This window comes from Anomaloglossus baeobatrachus, chromosome 3 (assembly GCF_048569485.1).
Source record: "Anomaloglossus baeobatrachus isolate aAnoBae1 chromosome 3, aAnoBae1.hap1, whole genome shotgun sequence".
NCBI lineage: Eukaryota > Metazoa > Chordata > Amphibia > Anura > Aromobatidae > Anomaloglossus > Anomaloglossus baeobatrachus.
Genome location: NC_134355.1, coordinates 22443591 through 22464719, shown reverse-complemented (window position 1 = coordinate 22464719; position 21129 = coordinate 22443591). Strand labels below are relative to the sequence as shown.

The window sequence follows — 21129 nt, the reverse complement described above, 5'->3', positions numbered from 1 at the left end:
ATGCGACCGCTCATGCTGCCTGCTGGCCACGCCCCCCCCGGCTTCATTTTTAGCCCATTGTTCAGCGATCTGTCTTCATTATGCTCCACAGCTCCTCCTAGTGGTGGCTGAGAGCAGACAGAATCACGTAAATTGTAGTTTTTCTACCTCTAATTAAAAGGACCCATTTAGACCCATGGTAAGGTTTTAATATTAGAGAGTGTAGGTACTATCCCAACTGGGTACACCTTGACGTTTGGTGGGATAGCTTTATGCTTTTTTTGATCAAAAACAGTGTTTACTATGTACCCTATGGTTATATGCACTATGCTTTTATTTAGTTACAGCAGGGTATGTTTTCACAATTTTTTCCTTGGTTTCTTTGTCTCATGGCCAGTGTGAACATGGTCTCACAAGTTCCATGTATACCATCTCATACTCCGGCTCACTTTTTTGTTTTTATGTAGTTTTTTTGTATTCAGTACAAACAGGGAGTGGCCCCCTTCTCAGCGAGCTGGACATTTCATTCTGTGAATCCCCCTGACTGTGTGTGTCCTGTTGGGACCCAGTCGCTCTCAGCCCTTAGCCACATTGAGGCCTATTTTAGACCCATGGTAAGGTTTTAATATTAGAGAGTGTAGGTACTATCCCAACTGGGTACACCTTGACGTTTGGTGGGATAGCTTTATGCTTTTTTTGATCAAAAACAGTGTTTACTAAGTACCCTATGGTTATATGCACTATGCTTTTATTTAGTTACAGCAGGGTATGTTTTCACAATTTTTTCCTTGGTTTCTCTCTAATTAAAAGGAGCACTCCGAGCAAAATGTATACATTTTCTGTAGGGGTAGATGCCTAATAATACATCTTTGCATTACTCCTCTATCAGGGCAAACATGAACCTCGCAAGTAAGAATGATCTGATAAACTCCCTGGAGACTCCAAAGAAGTTTCAAGATCAGGACTTTGAAAGATTGAAAGAGTTTCACCTGGAGAAGAAGTCCCTGTTTACAGATGAGTATTTCCCAGCAGACACGAACAGTATTGGTTCAGATCTGAAGAAAGAGATTGATACTAGCAAAATAGTATGGAAGAGTCCCAAGGTTAGTAATGTGTTTCACACTGTAATGTACTGATTTAAAAGATCTGATCACTATTGCTAAGGCTCACAGAAACTGAACGAGCAGGGATTACTGTGAGATGTAAAACTCAGAGCAGAATTCTGAATGCAGCTCTGGATGAGCCTGATTTTGTAACCCAAGATCTACACAGGAAGGACAATCCATTTCATATAACGTATAAGCCTCTCTTTATGTAGTCTGGAAATGTTTGTCTAAAGGTTCATCTTCATCTTCCCATGCGAGGATCGCAAGGGTTGAGGTGCAACACTACGGTCCCTCACAGCTACTCTCAGTCCCCAGTTGAATTAGGAGGCACACACCAGCAGATATACATCTGTCGCGGGCGGGGAGGAGGGTGTCAGCACACTACGCTCACCCCTTCTGCTTGGGTCCGGCGGCTGCTGCTCAGTGGTGGCTCGAGCGGTGGGCCGGATCCCGGGGGTTTCTCGAGCGGCACTCCTCGCCCGTGAGTGAAAGGGGGTTGTTGGGTGTGGGGATTGTTTATTGTCCGTGACGCCACCCACGGTTGTGGTGATTTCACCACCGCTGCTCAATATGGGGATCCCGGGGATGGTGATGCGGAGCAGCCAGGTGTTGTGTTGCCCCTCCGTGGGTAGGGGTTGGTGATCCCGGGGCCCGGTGATGGCTTGGGAGGTGCAGGGCCTGGTGGGCGCAGGGACGTGGGGGGCAGCGCTGTGCCTTGCGGCACTGTGGTACTCACTCAGCCTGAGACGTTGACACAGTTTTTACGGTAAACCAAACGGCTGGTAAGACGGTCCCACGGACGGCTGCAATTGCTCTCCCAGTAGGTGACGGTGATGTCCCTCTTCCTAGCACTTTTGTGTACTTGTTGGTTGCGATGGGTCCCCACCGGTAACCCGCTCCCCGGCTTCAAGCTGGACCGGAGGAGCTCTACTCTTTGCCCGCAGGCGCTGGCCCTGAGAAACGGTGCCTTGGCGGTGGCGGTGTCTCTCCTACACTGGCTGGGCTGTTGTCTTCAATCGGGTCTTAGTTGTTGGGGGATCTACGTCCCCTTCACTGACGGATTTGGCAAATTCTGGCGACTCCAAGCCTTGCCGGGGTCCGAGAGGCCCCTGCCCTGGTGCTGACTGTCCTTCGGAACACTGCTCCAGACCGCCGGGCACACAGCCTCCGGGGTCCTTCCAGGAACTTCCAAACGGTCCCCCTCCAGACAGTCACCGCCGTTGCTGACCTTGCTGACCTGTCCTGCACACAGCTGGACTACTTCAGGCTTTTCTCTCTGTCACCACTCTTGCTTTCCTCCTTTACTACTTTTCTTCCTTCACTTTCACTTAGTTGTTTACTCCTTTCTAGCCCTCAGCTAGACTTCACTCTTGCCCTGTCTGGGCTCAACTCCACACTCTCTCTTGTCCCTCACTGGACTCAACTGCCTGGTTTCCTCCCGCCTCCAGAGCTGTGTCCTCCTTGGTGGGCGGAGCCAACCGCCTGGCCCACCCCCTGGTGTGAATCATCAGCCTCTGGAGGAAGGCAACAAGGATTTTTGGTTAGCTTTGGTGTTCCTAACTGGGATGTAGGGTGTGGTGGTGTATGACCTGTGTCCCCTGGCTTGCCCAGGGCGACACATTCCCCCTTAGCAAAATGCAGACCGTCCGCGGGCTGCCGTCCAACACCGGTTTTATTTTTCTGCAAAAGATAACATGGTAAATCAAACATAAATACATTTTTAATAACTCTTCCCTTAACGGGAGGCACATTTACTTTAACGTTGCATAACGGTTTACGGTTACGGTTTCCGCTCTCTCCCACCCAAGCAACCTGGCCCTGATGCTGCCCCTAAAGCCCAGGCAGCACCCCTTGACCCACAGTCCAGCACACGGTACCCGAGCGGGATCTGTCCTTCCCTCCAGAGGGTAGCCACCGGTTCCTTTGGTGGCTGGGCCCTAGCCTGCTCTGCTCAGGGCCCTCCCTCCAACCTGCCTCTCCGGAGGCGGCCTGCGGAAACCGGTAACGGCAAACAACATATTTACAAGCCACTAACGTCTGTGGGTGCCCTGCAAGTTCACGGGCTTGTCCATGGATAGTTCCCATGCAAAACTTTTAAACGGTCCCCACGGGGACAACGGTGCCGGCTCCAGCCGGTTCAATCACAAAGCAATCAGGTGAAATTTCGGTAATCATTTTCTTCACTGGCAGAACTTTCAAACTTTCAAACACAAACTCAGTGGTGGTCCCAACGGGGGCGGTACAATGGGCATCCACTGCCCTACTCCGGTTGCTCCAGCTCTGGTGCCGCTGCCAAGGGAGGGAGTACTGCGCTCACTCGGGCCTCCGGGCCCCTCCTGAGTTTGGCGTCCAGCGCAAACCACCCCCGCTCCCCAAAGTACCGGGTATATTGTACGATGTCGCCCGGCATCAGATTGCGGCCGGGATGCTCCTCAGGCAGGTGGGTATTCACATCCCGCCGGGCTATGAACACTTCGGCCTCCAGGCCCGGTTCGTAGATGAACCCGTAGCCCCGGCGGACATCAAACCGCCTCACCTGCCCCTCGTACAACGGCCCCCGGACACGGGCGGTTGCTTGCCGGAGGTTCTCTTTCTCCCGGATAGCTCTGGCTACCAGCTCGGCCTTCTTCCGCTCCCTCTCGGCGATCTCCAGGCCCAGCGGTACCGGCTCCCTATCCCAATACGGCGCTGCCGCCAGCGCCGGCGCACGGGTCGGGCCCCGCGGGACATCCTGGACGTTGCCCACTGTCAGTAATCGGGGCGGCATGTCCCGCGATGTCTTGGCCTTGGGCGCTGCTTTGCAACAACAACCCGGCGCTACCTCAGCTGAGGTGTGGGGGATGGGCATAGGGGCTTTCCGCTGCTGGGCCTTCGGCTCGGAGCGGGCTATCGGCTCCGGCTCGGGGGATTTTTCAGGGGATGCCTCCGGTTCAACTTTCGGAATCTTCCACGGTAACACCTCCGGTGTACTGCGGGCTCCGGCTACAGGTTAACCCGCCTGGGCGGGGACGCTGGGTACTGCTACCGGTTGCGGTGGTAGCAGGCCTAGTGGCGGGGTCACGGCCTCCGGGACGGGTGGCGAGGGAGGTGACGGGGGGAGAGGGCTTGTACCGGGCCCCAAAGCCGCGATGACCGGCCCTTCAAGGGCATCGGGACGTGGGTCACTCACCCTCCCTTTCTCCGCCTCCTCCTCGCGTCTCCGCACGGTGGCTACAACGTCCGCCATGTCGGCCTCCCACTCCTCCATGAGGAGCTGCATCCTGACCTGCAGCCTTTGGTAGAGCTGCGCAGTTCGGATTTCCACCCACGCCGCGGTTCCAGGCGCGGGGGCTACGGTGTCGCGGGACGGCATCCACATGATGGCTTCTTTTTCCAGGAACGGTATGTCTGCAGAGTCCTGGCGTCCCTGCTTTTATAGCTGCAGCTACATGCGTCCAGCCACCATCGCGTCCCCCTTAGCTCTTTTCCGGCCCCTCCTTTCTCTGGGCGGGGTTTTGGCCTTTGCGCCTCTACTACTCGAGAAGACGCTCGAGCGGGAACTTTTCGCGCCAAAGATGGCAGCTTCTGAAATTTTCCTGCCGGATACCTCCGGCGGTAACAAGGCGCACCACTACCAGACGGCAGAGCGGTAAGATCCTGTTCGTGACGCCAAGTTGTCGCAGGCGGGGAGGAGGGTGTCAGCACACTACGCTCACCCCATCTGCTCGGGTCCGGCGGCTGCTGCTCAGTGGTGGCTCGAGCGGTGGGCCGGATCCCGGGGGTTTCTCGACCAGCACTCCTCGCCCGTGAGTGAAAGGGGGTTGTTGGGTGTGGGGATTGTTTATTGTCCGTGACGCCACCCACGGTTGTGGTGATTTCACCACCGCTGCTCAATACGGGGATCCCGGGGATGGTGATGCGGAGCAGCCAGGTGTTGTGTTGCCCCTCCGTGGGTAGGGGTTGGTGATCCCGGGGCCCTGTGATGGCTTGGGAGGTGCAGGGCCTGGTGGGCGCAGGGACGCGGGGGGCAGCGCTGTGCCTTGCGGCACTGTGGTACTCACTCAGCCTGAGACGTTGACACAGTTTTTACGGTAAACCAAACGGCTGGTAAGACGGTCCCACGGACGGGTGCAATTGCTCTCCCAGTAGGTGACGGTGATGTCCCTCTTCCTAGCACTTTTGTGTACTTGTTGGTTGCGATGGGCCCCCACCGGTAACCCGCTCCCCGGCTTCAAGCTGGACCGGAGGAGCTCTACTCTTTGCCCGCAGGCGCTGGCCCTGAGAAACGGTGCCTTGGCGGTGGCGGTGTCTCTCCTACACTGGCTGGGCTGTTGCCTTCAATCGGGTCTTGGTTGTTGGGGGATCTACGTCCCCTTCACTGACGGATTTGGCAAATTTTGGCGACTCCAAGCCTTGCCGGGGTCCGAGAGGCCCCTGCCCTGGTGCTGACTGTCCTTCGGAACACTGCTCCAGACCGCCGGGCACACAGCCTCCGGGGTCCTTTCAGGAACTTCCAAACGGTCCCCCTCCAGACAGTCACCGCCGTTGCTGACCTTGCTGACCTGTCCTGCACACAGCTGGACTACTTCAGGCTTTTCTCTCTGTCACCACTCTTGCTTTCCTCCTTTACTACTTTTCTTCCTTCACTTTCACTTAGTTGTTTACTCCTTTCTAGCCCTCAGCTAGACTTCACTCTTGCCCTGTCTGGGCTCAACTCCACACTCTCTCTTGTCCCTCACTGGACTCAACTGCCTGGTTTCCTCCCGCCTCCAGAGCTGTGTCCTCCTTGGTGGGCGGAGCCAACCACCTGGCCCACCCCCTGGTGTGAATCATCAGCCTCTGGAGGAAGGCAACAAGGATTTTTGGTTAGCTTTGGTGTTCCTAACTGGGATGTAGGGTGTGGTGGTGTATGACCTGTGTCCCCTGGCTTGCCCAGGGCGACACACATCAATATAACTCCCCACATGCATCTTCAAAGTCGATTCGGTGAGGGTCACAGACTTCTGACTCCTAATAGGGGAACTTGTGTCACAATCTGGCAACAATATTGCTGTTTATCAAGTTCCTTCCTTTCAATCCCCTTTAATTGGGCCTTTTGATTCCCTTGAGCAAAGTTCTGTAAGACCTCATCCTTACCTTCCGTCTTCTAGGCTTCTTGCCTGAAATCCACTTTTCACCAATGTATCTTTCCTTCCTTAAGCCCGCTACACACGCTTCAATATATCTCACAATCCGTCGTTGGGGTCAAGTTGTAAGTGATGCACATCCGGCATCGTTTGTGAGGTATCTGCGTGTGACATCTACTTGCGATCAGGATTGAACGCAAAACCGTTGATCGCAAACACATCTTATCATTCTCTAGAATTGAGCGTTTTGTTGCACGAACCTAGTCAATTGTAACGTGTGACATCCCTCATACGATTTTGGTGTCTGATGCAATGTGCGCAGGTGTGCGCTCTGCACCGCAGCTTAAAAAAGGTCCGCTTCAGAGCGCAGCTGAAAAGCTGCGTTCTGAAGCGCCTCACAATGTCTGTCATGCACTAATCTCTGTCAGTCGGTCACTATCTCTGTCCCTCACTCTCTGTCCATGTCAGTCTATCCCCCTCTCTCATATACTCACCGATCCCCGATCCCCGGCGCTGCACGGCGTTCACACTGCTCCGGCGGCTTTTACTGTTTTGAAAAAGCCGGCCGCCCATTAAACAATCTCGTATTCCCTGCTTTCCCCGCCCACCGGCGCCTATGATTGGTTACAGTGAGACACGCCCCCACTCTGAGTGACAGGTGTCACACTGCACCCAATCACAGCAGCCGGTGGGCGTGTCTATACTGTGTAGTGAAATAAATAATTAAATAATTAAAAAAAACAGCGTGCGGTTCCCCCCAATTTTAAAACCAGCCAGATAAAGCCATACGGCTGAAGGCTGGTATTCTCAGGATGGGGAGCTCCACGTTATGGGGAGCCCCCCAGCCTAACAATATCAGCCAACAGCCGCCCAGAATTGCCGCATACATTATATGTGACAATTCTGGGACTGTACCCGGCTCTTCCCGATTTGCCCTGGTGCGTTGGCAAATCGGGGTAATAAGGAGTTATTGGCAGCCCATAGCTGCCAATAAGTCCTAGATTAATCATGTCAGGCGTCTATGAGACACCCTCCATGATTAATCTGTAAATTACAGTAAATAAACACACACACCCGAAAAAATCCTTTATTAGAAATAAAAAACACACACATATACCCTGGTTCACCACTTTAATCAGCCCCAAAAAGCCCTCCATGTCCGGCGTAATCCAGGATGGTCCAGCGTCGCTTCCAGCGCTGCTGCATGGAGGTGACCGGAGCTGCAGAATACACCGCCGCTCCGGTCACCTCCACGCAGGTAATGAAGACAGCCGCGCGATCAGCTGCTGTCACTGAGGTTACCCGCTGTCACTGGATCCAGCGGTGGCCGCGGGTAACCTCAGTGACAGCTCAGCTGATCGCGCTACTCACCGCCGCTTCTATCACCTCCACGCAGCAACTGAGGTGAGTAGCGCGATCACCTGAGCTGTCACTGAGGTTACCCGCGGCCACCGCTGGATCCAGTGACAGCGGGTAACCTCAGTGACAGCAGCTGATCGCGCGGAAGCGACGCTGGACCATCCTGGATTACGCCGGACATGGAGGGCTTTTTGGGGCTGATTAAAGTGGTGAACCAGGGTATATGTGTGTGTTTTTTATTTCTAATAAAGGATTTTTTCGGGTGTGTGTGTTTATTTACTGTAATTTACAGATTAATCATGGAGGGTGTCTCATAGACGCCTGACATGATTAATCTAGGACTTATTGGCCGCTATGGGCTGCCAATAACTCCCTATTACTCCGATTTGCCAACGCACCAGGGCAAATCGGGAAGAGCCGGGTACAGTCCCAGAATTGTCGCATATAATGTATGCGGCAATTCTGGGCGGCTGTTGGCTGATATTGTTAGGCTGGGGGGCTCCCCATAACGTGGAGCTCCCCATCCTGAGAATACCAGCCTTCAGCCGTATGGCTTTATCTGGCTGGTTTTAAAATTGGGGGGAACCGCACGCCGTTTTTTTTAATTATTTAATTATTTATTTCACTACACAGTATAGACCCGCCCACCGGCTGCTGTGATTGGGTGCAGTGTGACACCTGTCACTCAGAGTGGGGGCGTGTCTCACTGTAACCAATCACAGGCGCCGGTGGGCGGGGAAAGCAGGGAATACGAAATTGTTTAATGGGCGGCCGGCTTTTTCAAAACAGTAAAAGCCGCCGGAGCAGTGTGAACGCCGTGCAGCGCCGGGGATCGGGGATTGGTGAGTATGAGAGAGGGCTGCTAACTTCAGTAACTTAGGAGTTTAGCGGTCACCGGTGAGTCCTTCACTGGTGACCGCTAATCAGGGCGCGACACAGACAGAGCCGCAGCATGACCATGAAGTCGGGTGAAGTTCACCCGAGTTCATTCTGACAGTGCGGCTCTGTCTGTGTCTGCTGTCATCTGCCATTCAGCTCTGCTACATGGCTGTCTGTGTCTGCTGTTAGCGGCCATGTAGCAGAGCTGAATGGCAGATGACATAGTAAAAACGCATCCCTACACATTACACACGCTTGGCAAGTCAATAAATAAAAAAAAAAAAAAAGGTGCCCAATGCATACGTCACAGAACACATGATCTAAAGGATCGCACACAAAATTGACCAATTTAACATAGACTACTAACGCACGTGTGACAGCAAATGACCGACCTATGTGCAATCTCATAAGATCCCGTATGCAACCTGGGCGTGTCACATCGCAAATGCGATTGTACAACTAATTGCACCGTGTAAAGTGGGCTTTAGGACATACTATCTGATGCTTTGTGATTAGTAATGAGTGAGCATGCTCGACACTTCTCAATATTTGATTGGCCATTGGGGTGCTCGGGTACCTGCATTACTCGATCCAGTATCACAAGTGCTTGAGCGCCTTGCTCAAGTCACCACCCCACATGTTTCATGGTTGTTAGTTGTTAGCGAGGATTGCCTGGTATACACAGTAATGCTGCAGCCATGTTGGCTACTAGTATTACTAGTATTACTAATATTACTGTGATTAGCTGGCCGCATTGCGTCATCGGGTCTTATATGAGATAAGGGGTGCGATGCTCAGCACACTGTCCTGTTGTGAATGTCATCCGAGTAGGTGCTGGTGTGGAAATCCTATTGCAGATCAGCCTAGTCTATTTAGGAGAGCATTTTGTGCTTGGTGGCTGCCAGTGATAAATGTTTGGTACCTGCTTCTGAAGATGACTGGGAGTTTTCCCTTCAGTTTCTCCCATTTATTCTGTGCCTGAACCTACTCCAGATAAGTTTACTACTTTTTGTGAATTAATTGCTGGATTTGCACTTAAGAGTGTTTCTGCTTATTCCATTTGGTTCTGGTTTGGTTTCTTGTTTGTGAGGATCTGTATTTCTGCTTTTGTGAGCAGGGCAGTTCCTCCAGCAAGAAAGGGAGCTTGCAGTTCTATGTAAAGTGTCTGGCACAAGAGTACCTGATATAGTGGGGGAGAGACCAAGTGGTCTCAGGTCTTTTTTCCTATCAGGAGATTGGTATTTTTTGCAGGGATTTTTGCTGGCCAAAATCAGTCATCTGTTCTGTTCTATCTAGTAAGTCGGGCCTCACCTTTGCTGAGCTATATTTTTTATCTGGGAATTGTGTTTTCTTACATCACCGTTGTTTACATGTTTGGGGCTTGCTATTACTTTGGGGACTACTACGAGGCAAGTTAGGATTTCTCATTTCTATCTGTGAGGTGTAGATAGTTTCTCCGGCAGTGACGAGGTGTCTAGGTGTGTTAGGAACATCCCACTGCTACTGCTAGTGTTGTCCGATAGATAGGGGATTGCGGTCAGCTTAGTTTCCAACTACTCTCGTGGTTTTGTTTTTTCCTGATTAATGGGGTTTTTCGTGATTGTCCACGGTTACCAGATCATAACACTGTCCTCTGGAAGCAGTTCAAGTAGAGTTAATGTAGAAAGAAAAGTTTAGATTAGAGCAAGGTTTGTACAAAGGCACCCTTTAGTGCCTTTCATGGCATTTAGCCTTGTTTTAACCTAATAAATAATATTTTTATAAAATGGTGTGGTGTCCCCCCATTTTTTTTTAAACAAACAAAATACAGCAGGTGGCTGGGAGCTTGTATTATCTGGCTGCAAAGGCCAATGGTTATTTGGCCCTTGCCAGCCTAAAAATAGCACCCCTGTGTAATGTCAGCTGGCTTCAAGTCCAGGGGTTAGTAATAGAGAGGTGTCTATCAGACACCCCTATTACTAACCCAGAAATAAAAAAAAAATACAGAAAAAAATATTTTATTTGAATGACACCTCACACTATTCCTTTTTCACCTATTTATTTATAATAAATTGGTGAAAAAAGGATAATGTGGGGGTGTATAAGTAAAATGGTGATAAATGGATAGTGTGGGGGTGTCATTATTCAAATAAACTATTTTTCCTGTGTTTTTTTTTTATTACTGAGTAAGTAATGTGGGTGTCTGATAGATGCCTCTCTATTACTAACCCCTGGGCTTCATACAAGCTGACATTACACATCTGACATCAATCTCCCAAAAATATTATATCAATTGCCACCTCACCAGTGCAAATTGGGAAGAGCCAGATGAAGTGCCAGCCTGATATCAGCCCCCTGCAGTCTGCTTGCCCTTGGCTCGATAAAAATTATTTATTAATGTAGTTCTCAACAGTAACCTGGGAGTGAAAAATGCATCCAGGAGCTTTGAACTACTGCACTGAGCACAACATTCAGAACTCGATCATGTTCCAGTTCTTTTGAGGGTCTTTGGTAAGCATTGTCTAGACCACGCTCCTCTCCAGGCTGCTCCATAGATAGTCCAAACCTTACTGTAACAAAAGCTTCATGCAACCAACCACTGGTGTTAACTGGACCACCACGGATTCTTGCAAGATCAATGGTATCTCTCAGCTGACACCTGGGACAGCAGGTAGGCCTCCCCCGGAATCGAGTTCTGATGCAGAACCCGATTCCTCGCAGTTGATGGCCATCCTTGCTTTTTGATGTGCTCTTCTCAGGTATTGTGTCTTTCCATTGCTCTATTGGCCTTCCACTGTTCCACATTTGCTAGAGTGTATTCTCGTATGATACCAATCGCATACGATCCATCGGACATTCTTACTTAAGAAACAGCACCTGCTTGCCAGTGGACAGCCTGTGTAGCCTTTGAGGTAGATATTCATTCTCCACCATCCGCCTTCCCAGCAATACTCTATGGCCATTCTCATGCTAATGCATGAGCCTGAATCCCTTCTGTGAGTCAAAACAGATGACTTCTCAATAATAGGCCCACTCATTAAAGTGTGCTGCCAAGGGGCCCATCAAAAGTTCTTTAGCTCAACTTGTCTTCTCTTGGATGCCGTCAGACCCATCACATGGAGTTCCCCCATGATTTTATGAAACTTTTCCCTACCTTCCCCACAGAGAGTACCGTGGTGTGGACCATCCTCCTGTCTCCAGTTTAGAAGTGCGGGTTTGAACAACTTTCGATGGATCCCTTGAGCGGGATCCTGTTTCTCGAGCTAATAGTCATGCATCCTGTTCCTTGCTTCCTTCTTGAGGTGGAGATTGTGGCTCTGTCATTTTGCTCTGATGGCTTCTCTCGCTGTTTGTATGGTGCTGTTCTCTTTTCGCTCACAGAAAACTAATGGAGCTGACCGCTTTGTTACTGCACACTTCCTGGCGCCACACAACTGTTCTCTTGGCATGTAACTGTTGTGGGTGGGGGCCAGACCGTAGCTAAGGGGCTGCTCGGGGATGCTCGGATTCGGGGATTTACTGTGGCTCGAGTGGGAACCGGACCCGGGCCTCGAGCAGCGGTCCACCGTCTACAAGTGAAAGGGGGATATTTACAAGGGAGATTGTCTGTGACGCCACCCACAGTGTGTGGTGAGGTGTGGCACCACCGCTGCTTTTGTGGGACACCCTGGGCGATGGGATGGCAGCTGGATTTTAACCCCTCCGTGGGTAGGGATGGATGCCGCGGGGCCCAGGGTATTGTGAAGGGTTGCAGGGAACAGTCTTTAGGAGGCAGGAAGTAGGGAACTTACTTACAGTTGGTAATCGTGATGCTTGATGAGGCTGTACGGATGTGGAAGGTCAGTAAACACAGAGTCCTTTTGTAAACCAAACTGCCGGTGTCCGGGAGCCGTGGGGGAGTAGTGTCCGGGTTCCACACACCGTGCGGGGCCCCTTCGTAGTCTGGTTAACTCCTCTGGTTGGAACGGGGAGTCCACTCCCCTGCACTAGTCCGGGTTCCCGTTCACGATGCCGGCGGGCCACTACCCTGCCCTGGTCCACTTCGGGTCCCCTCCTAATGCCTGACTTGTTCCCACCGTCCAGTGGCTCCAACCCCTGACCGCTCTGCACCTTTCTCTGCAGACTCCTTCGGCACACAGCTTGCTCCTTTTCTTTCTCTCCAGCAGCCCAGGAGACACACTCCTCACTGCTCTGCCTCTCTCCTACAACTGAACTCGACTCCTCCCCTCCTGCTCTCTTCACTTCCTACCCTGAGGGGGAGGGGCGGCGGCTGTTCATATGCACCATGTGGGGGTGTGTATGGAATTACCAAGGAGGATGCACTCTTCTGTGACTACCTGGCTAGGCCAGGGCATCACATAACACACTTTCATCGGTGTCTCTGCCTGTTTTCTTATTTCACCTCCCAATTAGAGGGCCTTTTGCTTGCATCTCACCTTCCATAAGTGGGCACCTCTCCCGCCTACTCTTTGCAGGACACTCCCTTCTTGACACAGAACCTATGAAGGGCTGGAATTTTTTTTGCGCCATTTTGCATCCTCTTTGCCCACGATGGGTGGATTTTCCTTTTTCTGCTGCGACCTCTACCGCTATCCTGGGATCCATTACCTACGCTATCTTTAGACATTATGTAAATACAATTTCCTTCTTAGTGTGTGCTCACATCTGCGAATATAAAATTGCTCAGATTCTTAGCCAGAAAAGTTGGCTGGTGTCAGGTAAGTGTTAGGCCATGCCTTTTATTCCCCGAACCTAGCATTCACATGTCATGAGAGTGTGTGTTTTTTTTTCACGCCTATAAAAAAATACACACTTGCATAGTACTCGCATGACTAGGTGAGGAAAAAACACATGACACTGACCTAACACTCACCAACTATTCTGACTGAGAATCTGAGCGTTTTTTTATATATGCACATATCAGCGCACCCTTATGCGGGCGTCACACGGTACGATCTATCGTGCGATCGCACGAGCGATCGTACCTGCCCCCGTCGTTTGTGCGTCACGGGAAAATCGCTGCCCGTGTCGCACAAAGTCGTTAAACTGCCATCACATGTACTTACCTGCTGAGCGACCTCGCTGTGGGCGGCGAACATCCTCTTCCTGAAGGGGGGAGGGACGTTCAGCATCACAGCGACGTCACACAGCCGCCGGCCAATAGAAGCGGAGGGGCGGAGATGAGCGGAACGTAAACATCCTGCCCACCTCCTTCCTTCTACATAGCCAGCGGGTGCCGCGGGACGCAGGTAAGCTGTGTTCATCGTTCCTGGGGTGTCACACAGAGCAATGTGTGCTGCCCTGGGTACGATGAACAACCGGCGCCATAAGAAATAAACGATTTTTTAAAAATAAGCGACGTGTACACGACTCACAATTTGTGACCGATTCAGCGTCACTCGGAGGTGTCACACGAAACCATGTCGCAAACGATGCCAGATGTGCGTCACCAAAACCGTGACCCCGACGATGCATCGCACGATAGATCGTTTCGTGTGACGCCCGCATTAGAGTCTTCACAACATTCCATTGTTTTTGTAAGACCTGATTCTGCTGACTATGCCAAGTGTAATATGATGAACGGCGGTATCCTTTGGCTAGGTGCTTGTCTTCCACACCCCACCACACTACATGAAAACGGTCCTGGCTGGGTGTGTGTTGTAATTGTTACCTGTGGATATGCCCCAGGACCAGATGGTTTACAACGAATTGAGGGAAATCACAGTCAAAAACTATAACCTTCTCTGCAGTGTGGATAATAGTTTGTGTTACGGGGTATGCGACAGAGCAGTAATGGACGCCAGGCCGAGGAACAATTTAAAGGGCTTTATTGGAACCACAAAGATAAAGCACCAAACATGAATATAAATCCTTAAAGTCTGCAAGGAGTCCACAACAAAACAACAGATCCAGGGGCGCCTCCCGGTATTCCGACGCCAGGGAAAATAGGGCAATGGTCCTTATATAAGTTGCTTGAGTCCAAAAGGGTGAACAACAAAACACAATCCCATGTTGCCACTGATCTCCAATCTGTAACAGTCCATACACAGGCCCTAGGATCTAGCCTCAGCTATAGATCCTAGTCCTTCTCCTGCCGAGATCCAACTACTGACTACCATGGGTCTCATTGTTCTTTTCTCCTGGGATCAGCCCCTTAGGTGGGCAGGAGGGCCCACCTCCCCCTGGACAACTGATACCTGAAAGGATTCTAGACATCCTGGCTCTATTCTCTCTACCAAGTTGTGGATTGGATGAGTCCCATCCTGAGAAGAACAAACAATCTCCCACCAGAAGTAGTACATACAGGACAGTCGGGGGAGGGACACGCTGTTACAGTTTGCTAAAATCCTTTTTTATTAAATTCCTTCCATTAATTTCCTTTTAATTGGGCCTTCTGCTTTCCCCGTGCAAAGTTCCATACCATATCAATAGCCCCCACGGCCCACACCCAAGACCTCATCCTCCCCTCCAGTCTACTCTAGTCTTCCTACCTGAAATCCACCTTTTGCTAATGTCTCTTTACTATCTTAGGATATACTATCTGATGCTTCCTGATCTCTCCTCTGTGCACACAAACACTCATTGCATGCAGGTCTGCAAATAGTTAACACTTTCTCACTCACTACCAGGAGCTGCAACCTGTATGCCCATGTAGCTCCTCCCATCAAGGGCTAGTCGCAACTATTAACCATGTCTCTACCAACCATTTGCATGCAAATCATCAAACATATAAAAACACATTTCAAATAGTGAAATGCATTACATAATGCCACAACATCAGTTTTAGGTTTGAAATCTCTACTTTCAAATTAGTTCTCTCAATATGAAAGTGTTTAATTCTTGGCATGTCAGCAGTTCTGGCTGACTGCTCATTTTAATGAGCCCTCTTCTCTATCAAAGCCATTAGGTGATATATTGTCACTGCGTCTCCAGACTCTATTCATATAGCTCTAGTTCTGCTCCTGCGTTATCGGTCTTTGTGCGTGAAGACCCAGTTGTTGCTATTTGGTGTGGATATATCCTTGTTGTTTGTTTGTTTCCTCCCTGTACTTTATTTCTCCCTGAGCACGTATTGGCTTTTAGAATTTCTGCTGTCATCAACCCGCTGGCCTTTCGGTTGGCGTTACCTGCTGTTCACAAATTTATAATGTATTTCATAAATCTCTTCTGAAGAAATTTATGGGTTCAGGAGATCTTTTTCCTGCCCTTCCGTCCTTAGTTTTGGTGTACGGTTCTCTGGAGTTTGTGGGGTCCAGAATTGTTGACTCCCGGGTGGTTCCTCGTGGTCTGCAGTATCTAGTGCACTGGCTGGGTTATTGTTCTTAGGAGGGGGCTTGGGTACCAGCATCAGATATCCATGCAGAATGTCTGGTTAGGTCTATTCATCGTCGCCATCCTGAGATACCAGGGCCAGTGGATCCTGAGAGTCCAGAGGCCCCTCGTAGAGGGAGGTCTACTGTCATGGCGACTGCAGACTCTATTCACATTGCAGAGTCTGGCAGTCAATCTGATGTTTCTTAGTAGCTCACCCAGAGTCGGGCGTCGACTGTTTTGTGCTCTTTGGTCTTCGGTTTAGCAGGAGTTTATTCCTCCTGGCTGGTTAATAGCTGTGGAGGTCACAGGTTGCTGACGTCCTATCATAGCCGCCCCCGCCATTTAAAAGATGGTGGAACCTAGCCTCACATGCCAAATATAGCTCTAACTCTGCTTCAGCGTTATTGGTCTTTGTGCGTGGTGATCCAGTTGTCGGTGAACTGTTGTATGCTATTTGATTTGCTGTGGATATAACCTTGTTGTTTGTTTACTTCCTAACTGTACTTTATTTCTCCCTGAGCACGTATTGTCTTTTCCCCTGTGTGTGCTTGCAGTGAGTTCTAGTTTTAATTTCCCCCTGTCTGTTGATATTTGTGGGATTCTTTACTCCTGTTCTAGCCCTCCCCAGGGGGTGGGGGGAGGGGGTGTTACACCAGGGCTGCTCAGGAGTTAGGGCCACGCTGGCGGTCCAGATCTGGCTACCATCGAGCCTACCTCTGGAATAAGCGAGAGTTTAGGTGCCCTTACTCCTGGTTACCATGTCATACCCATGACATATATACATAGATAAGTCAACTGGCCAGTTAGACAGATCCCTTTATATACAGTACCCATGATGTGCTTACTTATAGAATTGGCTTCTGTGTCCAGCACAGAGTCGGAAATGGATCTATGAAACCCAGGAATGACACAGGCAAAACTAAAACAAATCACATAAACATATGTAAGAGGTTGTCAAAAATCCCTCCAAATTATAAAGGCTCCACTAGGAGAATCCCAGTATTACTGGGATCCTCCTAGAAGAGTCTGCAGGTAGACAGAATATATGGCCGGTTTGCACACAGAATTTATTTTCAGCTTTGTATAAATACATGGTGTTCTTAGGAGCTTATTTTTAGGAGCTGGATTTAGTTACAATTTTGGTTCTTTTATGCAGGTAATATGTAAGGAGCCATGCTTTACTGTGGATGGAATGAGCATATCGGACATTTTGCATCGTAGACGCGGTAAGAATTTCTCAGGGCAGCTACCTCAGCATAAACATTTAGTTTGTATGATCTGTGGCCAAGGCATGGTGCTTTGTTTGTGCCCTCATACAACCCAGAATTGTGTGGACATGTTCCTCCAACCCCTGTTTAGATATAAGCCCTGGTTCAGCAGGACCATAACCCCTTCATCCCCAGGAGGGAGGTTTGGTTTTTTTTGCGGGACGAGTTGTAGTTCTGAATGAAACCATTAGTTTTACCATATAGTGTATGAGAAAAAAATTTCCAAGTGCGTTGAAATTGCAAAAAAGCGCAATTGCACAATTGTTTTGGGGGTCTTTTATTTACAATGTTTACTATATGGTAAAACTGAGGTGTCAGTATGATGCCTCAAGTTGGTATGCGTTTGTAGACAGATAAAAGTAAAAGTATACTGCACATGTTTGCTAAGTGGTGAAATTTTTTTCCAAAGTTTGTCCCAAAAAAGAATTGCACTTTTGTCGCCATTTTCCGAGACCTGTAGCATTCTCATTTTTTTGGTATCTGGGGCTCAGTGAGGGCTTATTTTTTGCGTCTTGAGCTGCCAATTTTAATGATACAATTTTTAGATGGATGCGACGTTTTGATCGCCTGTTTTTGCATTGTATTGCAATGCTGTGGAGACCAAAAACCCCTTAATTTTACTGTTTGGATTTTTTTTTTCTCGCTATGCCTTGTACTGATCAGGTTAATTGATTTTATAGTTTGGCAGATCAGGCATTTCTGAAAGCGGCAATACCAAATATGTGTATTTTTATTGTTTCCATTTCAATGGGTAAAAAAAGGGGGTGATTTGAACTTTTAGGGGTTTTTTTATATTTTACAATTTTTTTTTTACAGATTTTACTAGTTCCCCTAGGGGACTTTATGACTCCACACTGCTATCACTTCTGATCAGAGCGATGCTTCAGCATAATCAGCAGCAGCTTCAGCATCGCTCTGATCAGGAGAAATGCTGATCTCCCGTGAGTGCTGCGCTTTGCCGCCTCTTACAGGAAGTGAGTCCTCCCAGCAACAGGGGTAATCATCTGACCCCACGTTGTCATGGTAACACCAAGGCTCCCTGTGATCGTATCACAGGGCCTCCGATGGTGGCGGGCAGCAGCGCAATCCCCACCATGGCGCTTTAGGTCGTACTGTCAGATTTTGACAGCGCAATTAAAGGGGTTAACAGGCATGGGCGGATCTCCGATCTACTTGAGCCTCTTAACCGCACATGTCTGCTGATCAGATCAACAGATATGGGCAGGGATTATTGCAGGCTTGTCGCCGGAGCCCGCGGTAATCACAGGGACATGACCAATGATGTACATGTAAGTCATTGGTCGTCAAGGGGCTAAAAGAACATAGAGATGTAAGACTACATTCCCATGTCCATAATGCTGTGATCACGGTATTCAAAGGAAACTTCAAATTCCAGAGAGACAGAAGAGTCCGGGAGTACAAACTAATGATGACCTTTGACACATTCAAAGCAGGAATGAAGGGGTCACGTGAATTTATGTCTTTTTACATAAATTAAGAAATGTACTCCTCAGACCATCTGGGGGCATCACAGCTCTGGACCAGACCTCAATCAGAGGACAATAAAACTTTCACACTCCTTATCTATGAACTGCTCCAATATTTACTGCCACAACTGATGTTCCCTTCCCATACTCATCGTTCTGCTTCACATACAGTGCCTTGCGAAAGTATTCGGCCCCCTTGAATTTTTCAACCTTTTCCCACATTTCAGGCTTCAAACATAAAGATAAAAAAATTGCATTTTATGGTGAAGAATCAACAAGTGGGACACAATTGTGAAGTTGAACGATATTTATTGCTTTTTTTAAATTTTTGTAAAAAATAAAAAACTGAAAATTGGGGCGTGCAATATTATTCATCCCCTTTAAGTTAATACTTTGTAGCGCCCCTTTTGCTGCGATTGCAGCACAAGTCTCTTGGGGTATGTGTTTTGCACATCGAGAGACTGAAATTCTCGCCCATTCTTCCTTTGTAAACAGCTGGAGCTGAGTGAGGTTGGATGGAGAGGCTTGTGAACAGCAGTTTTGAGCTCTTTCCACAGATTCTCGATTGGGTTCAGGTCTGGACTGTGACTTGGCCATTCTAACACCTGGATATGTTTATTTGTGAACCATTCTGTCATGAGCAGCCGGGGGAGTCACTGAGATATCCCACAGCTGTTCGTTGATTTGTCAAGAACACGACTACTCTCTAGCGCCCCCCTTGTCGGCAGGCCACTTTTGATACTGCAGGACAATGCATAAAATGAGGCTGCTGAGCTAATAATACCAGTTATTGGAGGTCTCACAGCAAGGGTAAATGTATATATCACCGATTCCCGCTAATGGAATATATATATATACCTCGGTACCCTTAATGATAGCACTCCAATAATTCTATGCAATAATAATTATGCTGCCACCACCCAGACTTTCTACAGGGAGCTCGGGACCCGTTTCAGATAGCATAAGGCCCTTCGGGTTTCTATATTCGTATATAAAGCATATGAGGAAGGAAGCTATTAAATTTTATATATTTAATCCGAAAATAGGCAGAGCTTAAAAAATATACAATAATTTACAAAAGGGAACAATACACATACAGTATACAATTACATAAAATAAAAAGGAAAAAAATGAAAGATTACTACATCTGGTCACAGATTATGGCTCAGCTATAGGGGGAGAGGCAGCCCCTGGGAACTGGACAATCCTATGCACAGAATGCATATCCTCTGGCATTGACCCAGTGTGTACAAAGACACGGGCTTTTATTCACCTCTGTACCACCCGCAGCCCCCCCCTCTGCTACATCATGTAAGGGAGGGTTTTTTCTCTTCCAAAATTATGGAATCCTCATGGTCCTCATATCTCCGTGTAGGAGCATCCCACGCGGACGATATTACCTTCATTTTTGATATTATGATTTTAGCAGAAGGTGAATGTGGTTTGTTCTGGGTGGCAGATATTAATTTGTGACTCTTCCGTATGTCCTATGATTAAGCTTAAATATGTGAGATGTGAGTTATGGAATTTCAAAATCAGCGGTATGCCCGCCATATCTGGGGGACATATGTATCTCGCAATATTAATACAGTCATATGAGAAAGTTTGGGCACCCCTATTAATGTTAACCTTTTTTCTTTATAACAATTTGGGTTTTTGCAACAGCTATTTAAGTTTCATATATCTAATAACTGATGGACTGAGTAATATTTCTGGATTGAAATGAGGTTTATTTTACTAACCGAAAATGTGCAATCCGCATTTAAACAAAATTTGAACGGTGCAAAAGTATGGGCACACTTATCAATTTCTTGATTTGAACACTCCTAACTACTTTTTACTGACTTACTAAAGCACTAAATTGGTTTTGTAACCTCATTGAGCTTTGAACTTCATAGGCAGGTGTATCCAATCATGAGAAAAGGTATTTAAGGTGGCCACTTGCAAGTTGTTCTCCTATTTGAATCTCCTATAAAGAGTGGCATCATGGGCTCCTCAAAACAACTCTCAAATGATCTGAAAACAAAGATTATTCAACATAGTTGGTCAGGGGAAGGATACAAAAAGTTGTCTTTTTGAGATTTAAACTGTCAGTTTCCACTGTGAGGAACATAGTAAGGAAATGGATGAACACAGGTACAGTTCTTGTTAAGCCCAGAAGTGGCAGGCCAAGAAAAATATCAGAAAGGCAGAGAAGAAGAATGGTGAGAACAGTCAAGGACAATCCACAGACCACCTCCAAAGACCTGCAGCATCATCTTGCTGCAGATGGTGTCACTGTGCATCGGTCAACAATACAGCGCACATTGCACAAGGAGAAGCTGTATGGGAGAGTGATGCGAAAGAAGCCGTTTCTGCCAGGACGCCACAAACAGAGTCGCCTGAGGTATGCAAAAGCACATTTGGACAAGCCAGTTACATTTTGGAAGAAGGTCCTGTGGACTGATGAAACAAAGATTGAGTTGTTTGGTCATACAAAAAGGCGTTATGCATGGAGGCAAAAAAACACGGCATTCCAAGAAAACACTTGCTACCCACAGTAAAATTTGGTGGAGGTTCCATCATGCTTTGGGGCTGTGTGGCCAATGCCGGCATCGGGAATCTTGTTAAAGTTGAGGGTCGCATGGATTCAACTCAGTATCAGCAGATTCTT

The 21129-nt window shown here is 48.6% G+C and overlaps 1 protein-coding gene across 2 annotated transcripts in view; it reads left to right on the top strand.

Annotated features, from left to right (window-relative positions):
• LOC142295926 (calpain-2 catalytic subunit-like) overlaps positions 1 to 21129 on the top strand; it is a 139969-nt gene that overhangs the window by 8841 nt on the left and 109999 nt on the right. For both annotated transcript variants that reach the window (XM_075339052.1, XM_075339051.1), the window contains exons 2-3: positions 869 to 1082; positions 16878 to 16947. In XM_075339052.1, coding sequence (XP_075195167.1) covers positions 869 to 1082; positions 16878 to 16947 — 284 coding nt within the window. The remainder of the gene's footprint in view (positions 1 to 868; positions 1083 to 16877; positions 16948 to 21129) is intronic.